The sequence below is a fragment of the Schistocerca americana genome, chromosome 8, assembly GCF_021461395.2.
Source record: "Schistocerca americana isolate TAMUIC-IGC-003095 chromosome 8, iqSchAmer2.1, whole genome shotgun sequence".
In the NCBI taxonomy this organism is placed as follows: Eukaryota; Metazoa; Arthropoda; class Insecta; order Orthoptera; family Acrididae; genus Schistocerca; species Schistocerca americana.
The window spans coordinates 335272579-335290089 of NC_060126.1; the positions used below are offsets into that span (position 1 = coordinate 335272579).

General features: G+C 42.4%; 1 protein-coding gene across 1 annotated transcript in view; it reads right to left on the reverse strand.

The window, feature by feature from the left end:
- Window positions 1–11788, reverse strand: part of LOC124545426 — a 58706-nt gene extending 46918 nt beyond the window's left edge. The window contains exons 1-4 of the mRNA XM_047124346.1: window positions 11654–11788; window positions 4343–4409; window positions 1117–1181; window positions 985–1020 (exon numbers count right to left, since the gene is read on the reverse strand). Coding sequence (XP_046980302.1) covers window positions 985–1020; window positions 1117–1181; window positions 4343–4409; window positions 11654–11722 — 237 coding nt within the window. The 5' untranslated portion in view covers window positions 11723–11788. The remainder of the gene's footprint in view (window positions 1–984; window positions 1021–1116; window positions 1182–4342; window positions 4410–11653) is intronic.
- Window positions 11789–17511: the final 5723 nt, after the last annotated feature.

Genomic DNA, 17511 nt, shown 5'->3' on the forward strand with positions numbered 1-17511 from the left:
AGCGTGTATTCGTCATCGCCATACTGGCGTATCACCCGGTATGATGGTATGTGGTGCCATTGGTTACACGTCTCGGTCACCTCTTGTTCACATTGACAGCACTTTCAACAGTGGACGTTACATTTCAGATGTGTTCTCTACCCTTCACTCGATCCCTGCGAAACCCTACGTTTCAGCAGAATAATGCACGACCGCATGTTGCAGGTCGTATACGGGCCTTTCTGGATACAGAAAATGTTCGACTGCTACCCTGGCCAGCACATCCTCCAGATCTCTCATCAATTGGAGACGTCTGGTCAATGGTGGCCGAGCAAACTGGCTCGTCAGTATACACCAGTCACAACTGTTGGTGAACTGTGGGATCATGTTGAAGCTGCATGGGCAGCTGTACCTGTACACTCTCTGTTTGACTCAATGCATAGAAGTATTAAGGCCGTTATTACGGCCAGAGTTGGTTGTTCTGGGTCCTGATTTCTCAGTATCCATGCACTCAAATTACGTGACAATGTAGTCACATGTCAGTTCTAGTATAATATATTTTCCCAATGAATACCCGATTATCATCTGCATTTCTTCTTGGTGTAGCAATTTTAATCGCCAGTAGTGTAAATTGCATAAATGTCCGAGCAAGAACAGGTACCAGGACGACTAGCGACGTTATGAAATAAATGAATTGTATTGGCAGCTGTGAACACCAAGGAACTGACGAGAATGAAAATTTGTGCCGAAATGGGAATCGAACCCAGATATCCCGGTTTACACATACGCGTATCCGAAGGAACTTTGCATTGTTCTCCTCAACAACACAGATACTGCTATATCGTACTTATCCGCAGCGGCCGGCAACTAATTTCAGCTAAATTATATTGTGTGTGTATGAGTACAGTTTGTGACATGAAAACAACAACATAATGGAAGTTTGCGTCTGAGCGTGTCAGTACATCACAAATATCATACTTCTAAGTAATTAAGGGAAATACTTACGTATCGCATCTTCAGTCCGATGCAGTGAACGTAACACTGGAAAGAAACACACCATCAGTGTTCTTTATTACGGAGTTTTATTTTGCAAATTACGTTTTATTATTATGTTGATACTCATTTCATTACACTTACTCTTTGGGTTTCATTAGTTTCATCTGGAACGGTAAAATTGTTCCTCAATATGGTCTCAGCTATATCTGGAGATAAAGACAAACATAAAAATATCAATGCTGGTGTTTATGAAACAGCTCAACGTTAAATACATACTCTGATGATCCAAAATATTATAACCGGTACCCTACGTGAAACTAAATGACACCTAGTGGCTTTGTACGCACATGACGCTATAAGACAAGTCTACAAGCAGAACAGAGGCGAATGGGGCAGCATTCTATCGACGATACGGGTCGGTAAAGGAGAAACCTCTGACGTAGCTGATTTTCATACGGTACACATTGTTATGGCTTAATCACTGGGAACGAGAATCTCGAAAACGACGAATCTGTTCTTCTTTTCCCCTGCCACTGTCTTGAGTGCCAGCGAATAGTGGATGAAATGCAGCGAACCCACGTGTAACAGACAAGATGTAGGATCCACACATCTCAAAGCTGAAAGTGGAGATCGGATGATCGTCCACTCAGTTAAGCAAGATAGGGCGCAGTCCCCACAAATCCCATACTGAGTTAATTAGTGCATAGCGCAATAAATATTCGTCAATTTGACTGTTAAAATGTCAGCTGTAAAGCTGTCGTCGTGTAACCGCTCTCGCTCGAGTAACCCTCTGGAATATATTCATTAAACTCCTACCTCGAAGCATCGAATGATACAGTTTAAAAGGACCAGTTACATACGGTCCAGTCACATTAATGTGACCACAATCTATCTTCGACGTCAGTGTGTAACAACCACTTACACACGGCTAGTGGCCACACTAGCAGCAGAGGCGATATGAAACATGTTGAAACGAGGAAAATAGTGCACTCGTTCTCGTTGAGAATAAACGAAGTGATTTACCTGCCTCTCAAAAGGGCGTGATCATTAGCCTTAGGGCCAGGGATGTAAGCATTTCCGAAACGGCAAAGTCTGTAAACTGTTCGCGTGCCGCTGTGATTAAGGTATACCGTGTATGGCAAAATGGCGCTATCGGAAACAGGCGGCGATGCCTGTGGTGCACCAAGGGCTACAGAAAACAGGGTTGAAAGACGGCTGAGAAGATGTGTCCGGGCAGACAGACGTGCAACTCTTGAGCAACTGACCCCCTAGCTGAAGCAAGTAGATACCAGCAGTATTTCATCAAAGGCCGATCGGCAGTCGTTGCTGCGTATGGGCCTCCACAGCACCAATTCCGACTGCAGTTCATCGGCGACGAAGGGTGGAATTTATACACCAGTATCGCAAGTGGACGTCCAATGAGTCGTGAGAGATGAATCACAATGTATGCTCCATCGGACGCATAATTGGTGCTTTAGACGTGGAATGTCTGAAAGTAACACCCAGCAACAATCACCAGTAGGGTCCATGCCGGAGGGCAGTCCCTAGGTGATCCCCTTATTCTGGAAGACGCAATGGATCAACACAAGTGTGCATCTAACATCAGGGACCATGTAAACCTCTTCCGCCCATTTTGCAAGACGCAGCGGATCAACACAAGTATGCATCTAACCTCGGGAACCACGTTCACCTATACACGCAGTTTCCGCGGTGCGATGGCATCTACCAGCAGGACAACGCAGCATATCGCACAGCTCTCTGTGTACGTGGTTCGATGAGCACTAGGATGAGTTTACTGTATTTCCGTGGTCACCAAAACTCCTTGAGATTTACTTCGATAGAGAATCTCATATACCAGCTCGATCGAGCCGTTCGTGCCGTGGATTCTCAACCGAGAAACCATTCGCAGCTGGCCACTGCTTTGAAGTCAGCATGGCTCCACCTCACTGTCGTACCAGGACCCCGCTGACACTTTTCCTGCGCATGTTGTAGTGGTCCGAGCTGCAAGAGAAAGCTACTCAATCTTTTGGTAGGTGGTCACATTAATGTAGCTACGCTAGTATATGCCAACCTTGGCCCTGGCACTGTGTCAGGAGTAAGCACAGGGATGTCTAGAAAGCAGTTTCCATAAGCTCTACACCTGACAGATGGATTTAACCTTCTTCAACGGGAACTTACAAGCGTTTATCAGAGCTGTTGCTAAGAATCAAAAGTGCATTGTGGATTCTAGTTTCGTCCTCCACTGTGAATCAGCACAAAATCACCGTGGAGTCGCCTAGACATTAGCTAATTTGGATTGAAGTGTTCCTTATCGTTAGCTACTAACTCAAAACGATTTGAGTAAAATTACCAATCAGCGTTTTCAGACAGTGTCATGTCGTGGTTTCCAAAACATTCCGAATTCGGTTGTTGACCTATACGACCGTGTACTTTACGTTCCTACTATGTGGTAATACCAATCAACTGCACTCTCAATCCTTCAACGTGATATTGATACGAGGCCATTAGAAATAACTCATCATAGTCATCTACGAGAATTTATCCAGAAAGCTTTAATTATCACCACGGAAAACAAAGTTGCCTAATTAATGTTTTGTTTTCGTCTTCAGACACGCGACTGTGGTCGTAATGCCCTATACATTGTCACTCCTGCGTCACTGTAACGTAGCACACAGCTCAATTGGACAAAATAAAATAGTGCTCTCCGCCTCTTCATCATCAGTGGACTGTGCCATTCTGTAATGGTTTCTCCAGCAAAGTGGAGCTCTACAGAGATGTGTAAATTTCATTATATATCAGGATGGCAGACAATTGCCGGTAATTGATGGATAAAATAGTTATCGAGATTGAAATTTATTTTTGGTAGTGATAATTGCAACATTAAAATACCCCTCGTAAATTAGCAAGAAATAATGAAAAAACGACTAGTCCACCGCCTACGTAGCTTCCACCAGACGGCCACACATCTCCCGAGAATATAAAAATGAACTGTGACAAAATTTCGCGAGTGTCCGCCTGAACTGCTGCAAGGAAGGGCCTTCGAAGTCTAAGTGTTTCAGACAATACTTTCAATGTGAAATGTAGAGTCAACAAGCGTTTAGTCCAAGAAGAATTTAATCTTCACATCTGACGAACATGTGAGTTGAATGTGTGTAATTTTCTCTATCTTCTTCGCCAGAAGCTGCACAAAATAGTTTATATATCTGGTGGATAATAACTGTACGCCATACCCATTTGAAATTTCAAATGAATGTGTAAGAAGAAAAGAAATTGGTAGCATGGCTTATTGAGTTACTTTCGTACTTCATCAGGTGACGTGAAGTTACAGATTACTTAATGGTACATCAAGGAAGCATTGAGTACAAACCTCTTGACAAGCCCACTTCATTTGCACATTTCGTTACGATTCCTGGTTCATCAATTTCTTCTGTGACCTGAAAACAATATTATTATGAAGTAAAGTGGACATATTTCTTTTACAAAAAATTCAACAATCCCTTTTAATTAAAAAGGAGATAGATTGAGATAGGAAATATACGAAATACGTGATGCACATATAACGTACGTCGTGTAACAAACAATGGAAACTCCAGGTTGTAATAATGACAACAGAAGGAAAAGTAAAACTGCTCCAGAATGAGATTTTCACTCTGCAGCGGAGTGTGCGCTCTTATGAAACTCCCTCGCAGATTAAAACAGTGTGCCGAACCGAGACTAGAACTCGGGACCTTTGCCTTTCGCGTACAAGTGCTCTACCATCTGAGGTACCCAAGCACGACTCACGAGCCGTCCTCACAGCTTCAATTCTGCCAGTACCTCGTCTCCTACATTCCAAACTTTACAGAAGCTCTTCTGCGAACCTTGCAGCCCCTGGCTGTGGTTAAGCCATGTCTCCGCAGTACCCTTTCTTCTAGGAATCCTAGTTCTGCTAGATTCGTCGAAGAACATCTGTGTAGTTTTGGAAGGTGGGAGACGAGATACGGGTTGAACTGAAGCTGTGGGGACGGGTGGTGAGCCGCGCTAGGGCGACTCAGATGGTAGAGCACTTGTCCGCGAAAGGCGAAGGACTCAAGTTCGAGTCTCGGTCCGGCACACAGTTTTAACCAGCTAGGAAGCTTTATAAGGCGCTGAAGTCATGGACTGTGCGGCTGGTCGCGGCGGAGGTTCGAGTCCTCGGGCATAGGTGTGTGTGTGTTTGTCCTTAGGATAATTTAGGTTGAGTAGTGTGTAAGCTTAGGGACTGATGACCTTAACAGTTAAGTCCCATAATATTTCACACATATTTGAACATTTGAAGTTTTATAAACTGGTGTTCACCGTAAAGACGACACGTTGCGTTGCAGACAGCTCTCGGCCAAAGTCTTCTTCAGAAAAGAACACAGCCACATTTACACACACAAGTAAGCACACCTCACGCACATATGACCGCCATTCCAGCAGCTCGGATCCTAATGCCAGTGTCTGTTTACAGGTGCGTTTCTAACAAGTTTGCCAGGACAAAACTTTGTCTACAAGGTAACGAGGCTCTTTTTCATTCATCTTGTCTACCCTTTGTGTCAATTCGATTTTTAATGTTAGGAGGCATAAGGTGTGTGCATACCGTGTGCGGAGGCACGAGAAGCTGCCCTTTGTTTTGCGAACAACTGAAGACGTTTTCGGCAACGGTCGGCTGTCTGGATTTTGCTACCGAGTGCCATAGTGCATGCGGAGAAACAATCGCATCAGATGGCAAGCTGTGGGTGTCAGTTGACTGCGTAGCCCAAAATGGCACATTATTTATGAAAATTTATTAAACCATCTAGATGGATTAATTTACAAAATTTTTACCACTGATTTATACGGAACACTTATTTCCTTTGTTAATATTTTGCAATGCGATCGCATCACTCAAAGTGGAGGGACAGTGTGGGGACTGGCGGTCTGGCCTCCCCCATTCGCCCTAAGACGGGACAAGATGCCGCTTCTTCAGGAGGTTCCGAGAAGATACAAGGTGAGCTCTTCAATGTTAGGCGTGTAATGCATCTCCTTAGGAGAGGAGCGTATAGGGCTGGAAAGAAGTCCAATGTGCGCTCGGTATTTCTAACAGGGAACTTCAACCGAATTATATCGGTGGCTCTGGCTTCGGCTGTCGGGACTACAGGGTGCAGTCATTTAGAAGCTTTGACTCGTGTCGGCACCAATGACGTGATTCGCTTGGGTTCTAAGGCCAACCTCAGTTCTTTATGGCGACTATTGGAAGTGGTGAAGACTGCTGGCTCCCACGCAGGTGACAGCATAGCTTCTAATTTCCTGAATAGTACTCAGAGTTCCCTGACTCACTTTGTCTGGATCCGAGTGGAAGGTGTCAGCTAGAGGCCCACTCGATTCTGAGACGGTCTTGGCTGCCGTTTTCTGGACCTGTGTTATGAGGTGGCGGATCGTGGTACATCCCTTAATAGATGAGTGGTGCACCGTGCAGAGGAAGCAGCTGCTCCTGTAGCAAGTGTGTGTACAAGGAGATTTCGTAGGCTAGGTGATAGTTTGACGTCCACTGATGAACGCTCGCCAGTCTAAACGCAGTGTGCGCAATCAGATCGCACACAAAGTAAAGACCTCTCGAATGTCAAAATTGTAACAGTAAATTACCGAACAATTCATAAAAAATGGAAGATATAGCGCTGAAACAGTACTCGGAGAAAAAAACCAGAGAGAGATTTGAGTTTAATTACCAGCTGAGACCTTGTCGGAGATGGAAACTATATTAGGAAACGAGGACTGAATGAAACCCTAAGTAGAAAGTTATGATATATTTAAGGGGGCACAGATGGTGTGTCGAGAAAACAGACTAGCCGCCATAATTTGAAGTGTCAACTGCAGTCGACGAATACGTTGTGTTTATCGAGGCCGATAGTGAGACTAACTGCGGAGTTATCTGGAGGCGAGTAACCGGCCTAATTGAAATTAGCCTGATCACCGGATGTTTCCACCGGGCACCCGATTTCGCTGTTGCAGTTTTAAAATAAGTCAAAGAAAGTATAGCTCAGTAGCGAGGAAGTGCCACTACAATATGATGCTAGTTTTACGTGACGGTATAGATTGTAACCTCTATGGATTCTTTGTGGGCTATAAGACCAAACAGCCTTGTAATTATGAAGAAGTCAGCCGAAAATGTCTTCAGCAGCTATTTAGAGCTACCACAACAAATGGAAATATTTTAGACCTTGCAGCTACAACGAGACCTTACACTATCGATAATGCCAGAATAGAGACAGGGATTGGTGATCATTTTGTTGTCAGAGTGACGATTGTTACTGCTGTTATTAAGTCCATCATCACGTCAAGGAGGTTATTCACACCGAAAAGAGCAGAAAATCAGTTGTATGACCAACCAGGTTTTAATAACTTAACTGGGAAAATTCTGAGTAAACAGAGATTCTTGCACCCTTGGTTCAAAAAGAACAATGTAATGTCGACATGCAATAGAGCCTAGAAAAAGATCGATATCCAAATCATAAAATTACTCCCACCGGCTCACTTCAGCCGAAAATCTTGCCAAGAACCAGCGACAATTTTGGTCGTACGTAAAGACACTAAGTTGCTCGAAGGCCTCTTATGTCCGTTGAATAATATGATGTGACAAAAAAAGACAGTTTACGAAAAGCTGAACTTTTATTCACTAGGGAACGTCGTATGGAAATACAACGGCAGTTCTTAATTTTTTTTTCTTTTTTTTTCGAGGTCCAAACGATTACGACATAGATACCAAAGTGGAAACCAAAGATGTTTTACACAAATGGCCATTCAAATTACTACACCAAGAAGATATGCCGATGATAAACGGCTGTTTATTGGAAAAATATTTTATACTAGAACTGACATGTGATTACATTTTCACGCATTTTGGGTACATAGATCCTGAAAAATCAGTACCCAGAACAACGACCTCCGTCCGTAATAACGGCCTTAACACGCCTGGGCATTGAGTCAAACAGAGCTCGGATGGCGAGTACAGGTACAGCTGCCCATGCAGCTTCAACACTATACCACTGGTCATCAAGAGTAGTGATTGGCGTATTGTGACGAGCCAGTTGCTCGGCCACCATTGACCAGATGTTTTCAGTTGGTGAGAGACCTTAAGAATGTGCTGGACAGGGCAGCAGTGGAACATTTTCTGTATCCGGAAAGGCCGGTACAGGACCTGCAATATGCGGTCGTGCACTATCCTCCTGAAATGTAGGGTTTCGCAGGGATCGAATGAAGGGTAGAGCTACGGGTCGTAACACATCTGAAACGTAACGTCCACAGTTCACAGTGCCGTCAATGTGAATAAGAGCTGACTGAGACGTGTAACCAATGGCACCCCATACCATCGCGCCGGGTGATACGCCAGTATGGCGATGACGAATACACGCCTTCAATGTGCGTTCACTGCGATGTCGCAAACCACGGATGCGACCATCATGATGCTGTAAACAGAACCTGAATTAATCCGAAAAAATGACGTTTTGCCATTCGTACACCCAGGTTCATCGTTGAGTACACCATCGCAGGTGCTCCTTTCTGTGATGCAGCGCCAAGGGTAACCGCAGCCATGGTCTCCGAGCTCATAGTCCATGCTACTGCAAACGTCATCGAACTGTTCGTGCAGATGGTTGTTGTGTTGCAAACGTCCCTATCTATTGACTCAGGGATTGAGACGTGGCTACACGATCCGTTACAGCCATGCGGATAAGATACCTGTCATCTCGACTGCTAGTGATCCGAGGCCCTTGGGATCCAGCACGGCGTTCCTGAACCCACCTATTCCATATTCTGCTAACGGTCGTGGGATCTCGACCAACGGGAGCAGCAATGTCGCGATACGATAAACCGTAATCGCGGTAGGCTTCAATCCGAACTTTATCAAAGTCGGAAACATGATGGTACGCATTTCTCCTCCTTACACGAGGCATCATATCAACGTTTCACCAGGCAACACCGGCCAACTGGTGTTTGTGTATGAGAAATCGGTTGGAAACTTTCCTCATGTCAGCACGTTGTAGGTGTCGCCACCGGCGCCAACCTTGTGTGAATGCTCTGAAAAGCTAATCATTTGCATATCACAGCATCTTATTCCTGTCGGTTAAATTTCGCGCCTGTTGCACGTCATCTTCGTGGTGTAGCAGTTTTAATGGCCAGTAGTGTATTTGCAACATTTAACTTCTCCTTCCGTCTTCTTCTCTGGTAGTAACCGCTCCGACGTATGTATTTATCATAGTGTTGTACAGATTTTCTAATACCCTCGTCATAGAAGGCAACTGCCTCTGCCTCTGCCTAAACTCGTCTAAATCTCGTTGTCTGCGTCAAAATTCTGTCCTCTTAATCAGCTGTTCTTGTGTTACAGCTGCAAAGTATGTCCGAGCATTTTCGTGAAGGGCGACAATGCATGGTGATAGTGCTCCTATTCGCTTGTTCTGCTTTCCATGGATAATTTTCTCGAGCTGCCCGATCCACTTTGATCCACTCATCGAACGAGATCATTGGCTGACGCTCGCTTCCCTACCTAACTGCATGCATCATGAACATCTATACTTCCAGCTCAAAGGTTCCTGCACCACTGCCGCACTTTGGTGTCTTGCATCACAGTTAAGTTATGTGGGCTGCTTGAAATAAGGCTGAAACTCTCATGAAGAAATCGAATAATGGCTTGCACTTCACAAAGTGCAGGAGGCTTTAGTGTTCTGTACATCTTTGTGAACTCACTGTGGGCTCATAGCTGAAAACGACGACTTGAGATGATTTGTGGGAATACTAGTTACACTGGGAAACACATCTGCACCAAGTTTCATCGGATTTTCACTGTGGTTTTAATTTCACGATTGATCAGACCATGAAAAAAATTTGCTCTCATACATTAGTTTGACCAGTGCAATATGGACAACATAAAAAGTAGACATACGTGACACTGACATGCACCTGAAAGGGTTGAAAACAAATGTTGCTAGATCCAGATGTAATTTCACTTCGGTTTTACGTGGAGTACTTTTCGGCATCGTCCCGTTATCATTCGTCTAGACAAAATTTCCAAGAAATTGGGCAAATGAGCAGGAAATTCCTGTATACTTCTACAAGAAGGCTAAAGGAATAGAGCCCAAAATTACGAACCAGTATCCCCAGCATGGTATGCTGTAGAACTCTTCAGTATATTCTAAGTCGGTATGTAATGCATTTTCTTGAGACTTCTGTCCACAAATTAGCATGGAGCAACAAAGAACCACTCCAACGAAACTCACCTTCAAAGATATTCGGAAAGTGTTTGATACAGTACCCCACTGCAGACTATTAAAGAAAATCTTTGTATACGGAATAGGATGTCAGGGATGTCAGGTCCTTGAGTGACTGTGGGAGGATAGAGGATGACTTTGACAGATTTTCTGTTTGGTATGATCAATTTAGAAAAATGTAAGTTAATGGGGATAGGGTGAAAAATCAATCCTCTAAATTTCGAATACAGTGTTAGTGGTCCGATTCTTGACACAGTTACATCGATTAATAAGTCTGTCTTTACGCTGCTAAATAACACGATATGTAACGAGCATATAATCGGTGACAGGAGAGGTAAATGGTCGACTGCCGTTCTTTAGGTGAAATTTACGTAAGTGTAGCTTACCTCTAACGGGGACCACATATAGAACAATAGTGGTACTCATCATTGAGTAATGCTCGAATGTATGTCATCCTCACCAGGTCGGACCAAAGGTAGACATCGAAGCAGTTCAGAGAACTGCTGTTAGATTTGTTATCGGTTTGTTCTGTAAGCAGACGACTATTACGGAAAGGCTGCTTGAACTCCAATGGAAATCTCAGGAGATAAGTCGAACATTTACAGAACCGACATTTTGACTGACTGCTGACACCTTCTACTGTTGCCGATTTTCATTTCGTGTAAGGACTGTACGACACGATGAGATATATTAGGGATCATACGAAGGCATATAGAGAGTAAGTTTTCCATCGCTCCATTTGCGACTTAAATAGAAAAGGGAATGAGTAGTATTGACACAAGACACCCTCCACCATGCACCGTACTGTGGCTTGTGGTGTAACTATGTAAACGTAGATATTCTTGAAGATGGAGCAATAAGAAGAAACATTAAGAAGACTGCTGCGAATAACTGTCCTATGACTTTTATCACCTCGGTGTAAATTCATCACAGAGCAAATTCGTCATACACACTTTAAAGGTCATCTGAAATGAAACTATTCAGGACTGCCTCGCGAGATGGAAACGTCGCTGTGAAAAGTATGTGGACAAATAATCTTTGAAATCAGTAACAAAGCTTAAGGAAATCAAATTTTCGAAATGTTGTGAACAGAGCTCAGGAATGGGAGGTTGGGATGATTATCAGCAAGACAACGTTTGCAACAACCACCACTTTAAGAAAAGAGAAACGCCAGAATATCAAAATTAATAATAAAATAGGGCTGTCATCCGTTTTGATCTGAATGTGGTAATGCTTTCTACGCAAAATCTCCTTCGCACGTACAAAAAATAAGAAATACCTGTACAGAAATTATCAGGAAAACCATGGAAATTGTATCTCATAACCCTCGGCAGACTATCTAAGTGAATTATTAGATAATTGCTCCCGATAGTCACCTATAGACTTACTGTTCATTTACAAAATTTTTTCATGACTTCATAAAGTGAATTACTTACCTCACCAGAGTCACAGGAAGTCTTAACTATGATAGCACAAATAAAAATACAAATCTTTAGCACCCTCATTGCTAGTAATATGTATACGAAATTCAGCTATGCGCAGATGGTGCCTGTGCACTATTTATCTAGGCGTCGACTGGCGGGATTTCAACTTGTATATCTTTTATGTAAGTACAGACACTGTGACGTAACTATGAGTGCCACAACTGTCACACCTGTACCGTGAAAAGGACATCCTCTGTTTCCGGTTACTGTCCAGTGCTGTCAGAACGAAGGTGATTCGGTTGAAAGTGCCGTATTACGTAAACATAGCTTAGTATTTGATACAACAAAAGAATATTAGCCTCGTCCCGCCTCCAGCAAACAAGTAATAAATCACGCCACGGTTTAAGGCATGCCATGAGCCTGTCTCTTTCCTTCATAGGCTAACCTTGCGCTCGTATTAACGGCACAGGTAACAAACTTGCAGCAGCGATTCAGTAATGTTTTTGAAGTGGTTCCACAACAGTAAATAAATGATATGGAGAATTACCGCCCAGTCAACAATAAGACCATTAAAACTGGAGCAAAACGTAGATTGAAAACAGACGAGTAACTATATATTTTAAAAATAAATTATTGCGGCAGTGCGTTTGCTAGCCGCTTTGCCGCCTAAAGTGAGAGCTGAAAAATGACGCCCTTCTTTTATTCTAACAATGGTCTCCGATATGCCCCCCCCCCCCACGATGTGCTCATTTTCAGGGGATAGTCCTCGATTTTCATGCTGTGTCCTCATTTCCTTAAAAACTGACTGAGGACAACAAACGTCTTCAATTTCTTATTTTTTGGCACCAATTTTTGAAATTGCCGAAAGTAATTGAAATAGGAAGAATGTGATGAACATTTTAAACTAGAACTCAACTGAATACACCAGTGAAATCAAGTTTGGCATCAAGTAGCTATTATATTTCGTTGCAAGAATATGGCATATTACAGCTTTGTACAGACGGAAGATATGCCGCAGCATCAGACTACCTCATCTGAATAATCGTGGTGTTATATCGTATCTGTTGTGATTGAAATGTGTTTAGAATGAAGAATAAATCTCGTATTTTTCAGTATCCACTTTCTTGCGATTAAAGAAATAAAGGAAGTCATGTTTGCATTTTCTGTTGACAATTCTACAAGTTTTCTTAGCCAGCCCAGTGGCGCCGTAGTCTAAGGGATTGGCTTCTAATAAGTCGTCGGGAACTGGTTAGGGTTTGAATCCCCATGAGGCACTGTATTTTTCTTTCCCCGGAGTCAGTGGTCCTAAATTAGGGAGGGGCGACAGTTTATAGGCCACTGAATTGGTGACTGTTTCAGTAGTGGCTGTTTTCGATTTGAAGTAGGTAGGGGTAATGTTTGTACTTTCCTCAAAGCAATTAAAGACTTATAAAGTTACTGTTCCGTATGCTTCTGAAAACAATTCGGTGTTTCAAGGTATCCTCTTTTTCAGTTTTCTTCCTCACTAGCTCAATTTCTCGCTGTTTGATGTGAAACAAATTTTTCTCCTTTTTTCACCCCTAACATTTTGTCGCCCTAGGCGGCCATCTAGTCTTGTTAACGGTTCTGTATCATAACATTCGCTTTAACCAGTTTATAGTAACACATAAATGTGAACTTTTTGTTTTTTTTCAATTCAGTCTCCATGTCACTTTGTCCTTGCTTCGATCATTAATGTTACAAGGTACACAGTTTAGTAAGGTTCATCAAATATTTCGTTTCATGAAGAAATATTCATCTCTTTGTGGAGTACACGCATTAATTCTTTGGCAGTGCCCCAGGGGGCCGACCGGTGTGGTCGTGCGGTTCTAGGCGCTTCAGTCTGGAACCGCGTGACCGCTACGGTAGCAGGTTCGAATCCTGCCTCGGGCATGGATGTGTCTGATGTCCTTAGGTTAGTTAGGTTTAAGTAGTTCTGAGTTCTGGGGGACTGATGACCTCAGATGTTAAGTTCCATAGTGCTCAGAGCCAGCCCCACGGGTCGCATTACTCATGAGAGTATCACGGACAGCTGCTTCACTTATTTCACATAACAATTTAACAACAAATAAGCAAAGTAGGAAAGTAAGGGCACAATTTTGTTCATGATCTCGTAATGAAAACGATGCGTTTTTGTGCAGGTTGAAGGTACGTGGGAGAAAAACAACCACCAGTTCCACAATCGGTACTATATCTTTACATCCAAATGTAAACAAGAAGACTACATGTAAAACAATGGTACTTACATCCTAAAAACATTCCTTCAACAAAGTCAACTAGGCCAAGTAATTGTACATCATAAAAGCAAATTATGGTAGTCAATAGCTTGCCCACTTCATCGAAAGGCAGAAAGCAGTAAAGAAAAGTAAGAAAGCAATCCTTTCTGGATAGAAGAAATTAATTGTACAAGAAAATGAGTGACCGACATGCCTTTTGTAGTTAAAATCTCACAGACAATGACAAATCCACTTACCTAGTGGAAATTGAATTTAGGTTACTTTCAGGCAATAGATTTCAGCAGAAATTAATTCATATCTTAGAAAATGCTTAGTTTCAGAACTATATGATATGATATCTGGTGCCCGCATCTCGTGGTCGTGCGGTAGCGTTCTCGCTTCCCATGCCCGGGTTCCCGGGTTCGATTCCCGGCGGGGTCAGGGATTTTCTCTGCCTCGTGATGGCTGGGTGTTGTGTGTTGTCCTTAGGTTAGTTAGGTTTAAGTAGTTCTAAGTTCTAGGGGACTGATGACCATAGCTGTTAAGTCCCATAGTGCTCAGAGCCATTTGAACCATTTTTTTTGATATCTGGTCCTACCACAATGAGAATACTGACATAATCCTAGGACTGGATACATTAAACAAATCAACATTTACACATGCATAAAATCTGCCAAATTAGCGATGAGAAGACATTAGAAACACTGGACACACATTCAGTAATATTTGAAAGACATTTGTTGTAAAGTGGATTGTCATAAATCACTAATTAAGCCCATATTTGATAATTAAAATTCCTTGCTCTTAATATCATGCTTGTGATGATAGCTTCCAATTTTCTCACAAGGCACCAAGAAACCTTGTAAGCAACTATTGCCACACTGTCACACTGAACAGCGAACCTCACATTTTAGTGGCAAGAACGTCAGTGGAGCAAACCTGGACGTGAATGTGCTAGAAAATTTTTAATCATGGAAATAAGCAACAAGGGCACTCAAATACATGCTGACAGTAAGCAGTTGGCGTCAGGGCCAACTGCTGAATCATACTGATGCTCAGTAATGGTACACTGTAACCGTTTGACACAGCCGACAGTAGACCCAATGTCGTCAAATTACGTAGAAGGTATTTCGACTTGTCCAGCAGTCCATGTCTTCTGGTGACGAGATCACTCTAGTTACAGTTACAGTGTTAACGACAGCCTACACCTCGGACGATAATTCCCTCCGGCTGCTTGTAGTCTCGGATCCGTTGCGCATAATGACAGAATGTTGCAGGAGGTCAACATTCTCGCGTTGCAAGCGTCGATTTGAAGGAGTTAACACGTGCTTAATCCACAATATGGTGATCCTTCCTTGTGGTGGCTGGAGGTGGTCGACTGTAACCTTGAAGAGTATCCTTGCCATCACTTTCCCATGAAATGCAATATCAGGCCACAGTATAGTTGCAGAGTATTTCGTCACTAGCATGGTGAAACATTGTGCCTAGTTTAGCCAGACGAGAGAACGTAGAGATTTTGATGGAGAGTATCAGGTACATTCTGTAGGAGGAGCAGGAAACAGCCTGCCCAGCAACTTATGGTATTGATGGTGACCTGGAGGATATAGGATCAGCAACAGCACACATCTGTGTAGAGTTTGTGGAGGTTTTCCAGTGCCATGACCATCCCTTGGTTGACAGACCTGCTAACTACATAGACTAGTAGCAGAGTGGATTGCTTTTCACCGAAACGAAGCATCGTATCTCTTCTGTGCCCATCGCTGCAGTTGAGAGACTTGGATACACACACCATGGCTTGCACCTGATACGAAAAGGAAGGACAGATTAGCTGAACATTTCTCAGAGAGTGAAAGGCGGGACACAAGCACACGCACACGTTTCAAAATACCCGAGAACACTGGAGTCAGAGGCGTTCATTTTCTTTAGTCAGGTTGTAGACAGAAAGACTTCAAAGAAATAATAATAGAACAGGAATAGTATCATACACAATATTTTTTATAGAATAAAATAAATGTGTTCCATAGAATGTTATGGGGTTCGAAAACAAGGTATGTGACTTTCTCGTTTAACTAGAAGATATGGAAAAATCTGAAGTGACATGTGTTGTGGGCTTCTCTAAATATCACGCAACCACAGCGATGGAAAAATCAAATATCATTGAATATAGATTATCATCATTTCTGTGTAGAACTAATATGGAAAAAGTAGTAGTTGCAATATTTTTAATAACTGAACAATAGTCAAAAACATAGAGCCGAACAACTTTAGCATGGATCAGAACCTAGAAGTATTTGCTTTTGAAATGTTATTGCAGAATACTTCAATGGTAATTGTAACAGCCTACAAATCCCCTCTAAGAAGTTACAGCTATGTGTGACAAATATAAATGCGTTATTGAGTTACCTGTCAAACAAGAAGGAAAAGTTAGTAGTTTGTGTAGATTTAAACGAAGATTTCTTAAAAACTACTGAAACCGAAAGTGAACCGGAAAAATTATTTTAGTGCTTCAATCCAATTTTAGTTATTAATTTTCGAATTCGTGTGTAGCGAAACAGTTGGACGCAGATTAGAGCACATTTATACAAAGTGCTCAGGCTAAAACAATTTATGTGTACCCACTTGTTAACGGACTATCTGATCATAATGCACAGAAATTGGAAATGAACAGTATTGCATCTTACAGCCCTGTCGCAGACTGAGACAAAACAGTAAGTCTTAATAACGAAAATGGGATATAATGTTCAAGAGAAAGTTAAAATGTATTATATGGGATGCGGTATATATTGAAAGAGATACTTATGTCAAATTCGGGTTTTCCCATAGCAAAATTGTCAAAGTTATGAAGTTGCTTTGGTAAAAGCTATTCAGAAAATACATTAGAAAACCAGGTAAGTTGTTGAACCAGACACGTGAAAATATGCAACTGCCAAACCTCATTACAAGAAAGTGACAAAAAAAGACATAAATAACTATCGACCGGTTTACGTCCTGTAACGTTTTCCACAATACCACAAAAGGCAATGTACTCATGAGTAGTCTCCCATTTATGTAGAGACAGTTTACTTAGCTTAACACAGTTTGGATTCCAGAAGAGTTGGTCGACTAAGATTACTATTTATACAATCGTCCACCAATCACTACAAGACTTAAACAATAAAATATCGGAATATGGTGTTTCTTGTGGGCTTTCCGAGGTGTCGAGGGTTTACATCATGGTAAACTCTTACAAAGTTGCTAGTTTAATTGAAATGATGGCCTTACACACAGAATTTTTCAACAATTATTAGCAAACAGTACGCTAGAATAATAAATGGTGGTGCTAAAAATTCGAACAAAGTTGCAAGAACAGGAAATTTTAGTGAGTGGGGAGAAACAGGAAAGAGAGTCCCACTCGTATCAATTTTAAGTTTACTCCTATTCCTGTCGCGCGTACGACCTTCCACTATCATTCAACTGGCAGAAGTAGTACTTTAGGGAGACGATACTAGCCTTGTATTAGATAGGAAGCAAGAAAAGAGATTGTTAGCCCCACCAATAACAGCGCACTTTCCATAACTCACATTACTAAGGGTTACGGAGGAGGGGGGGGGGGGAGGTACTTTATGTCCACGCAACAAAAAACCACAAATATAAATA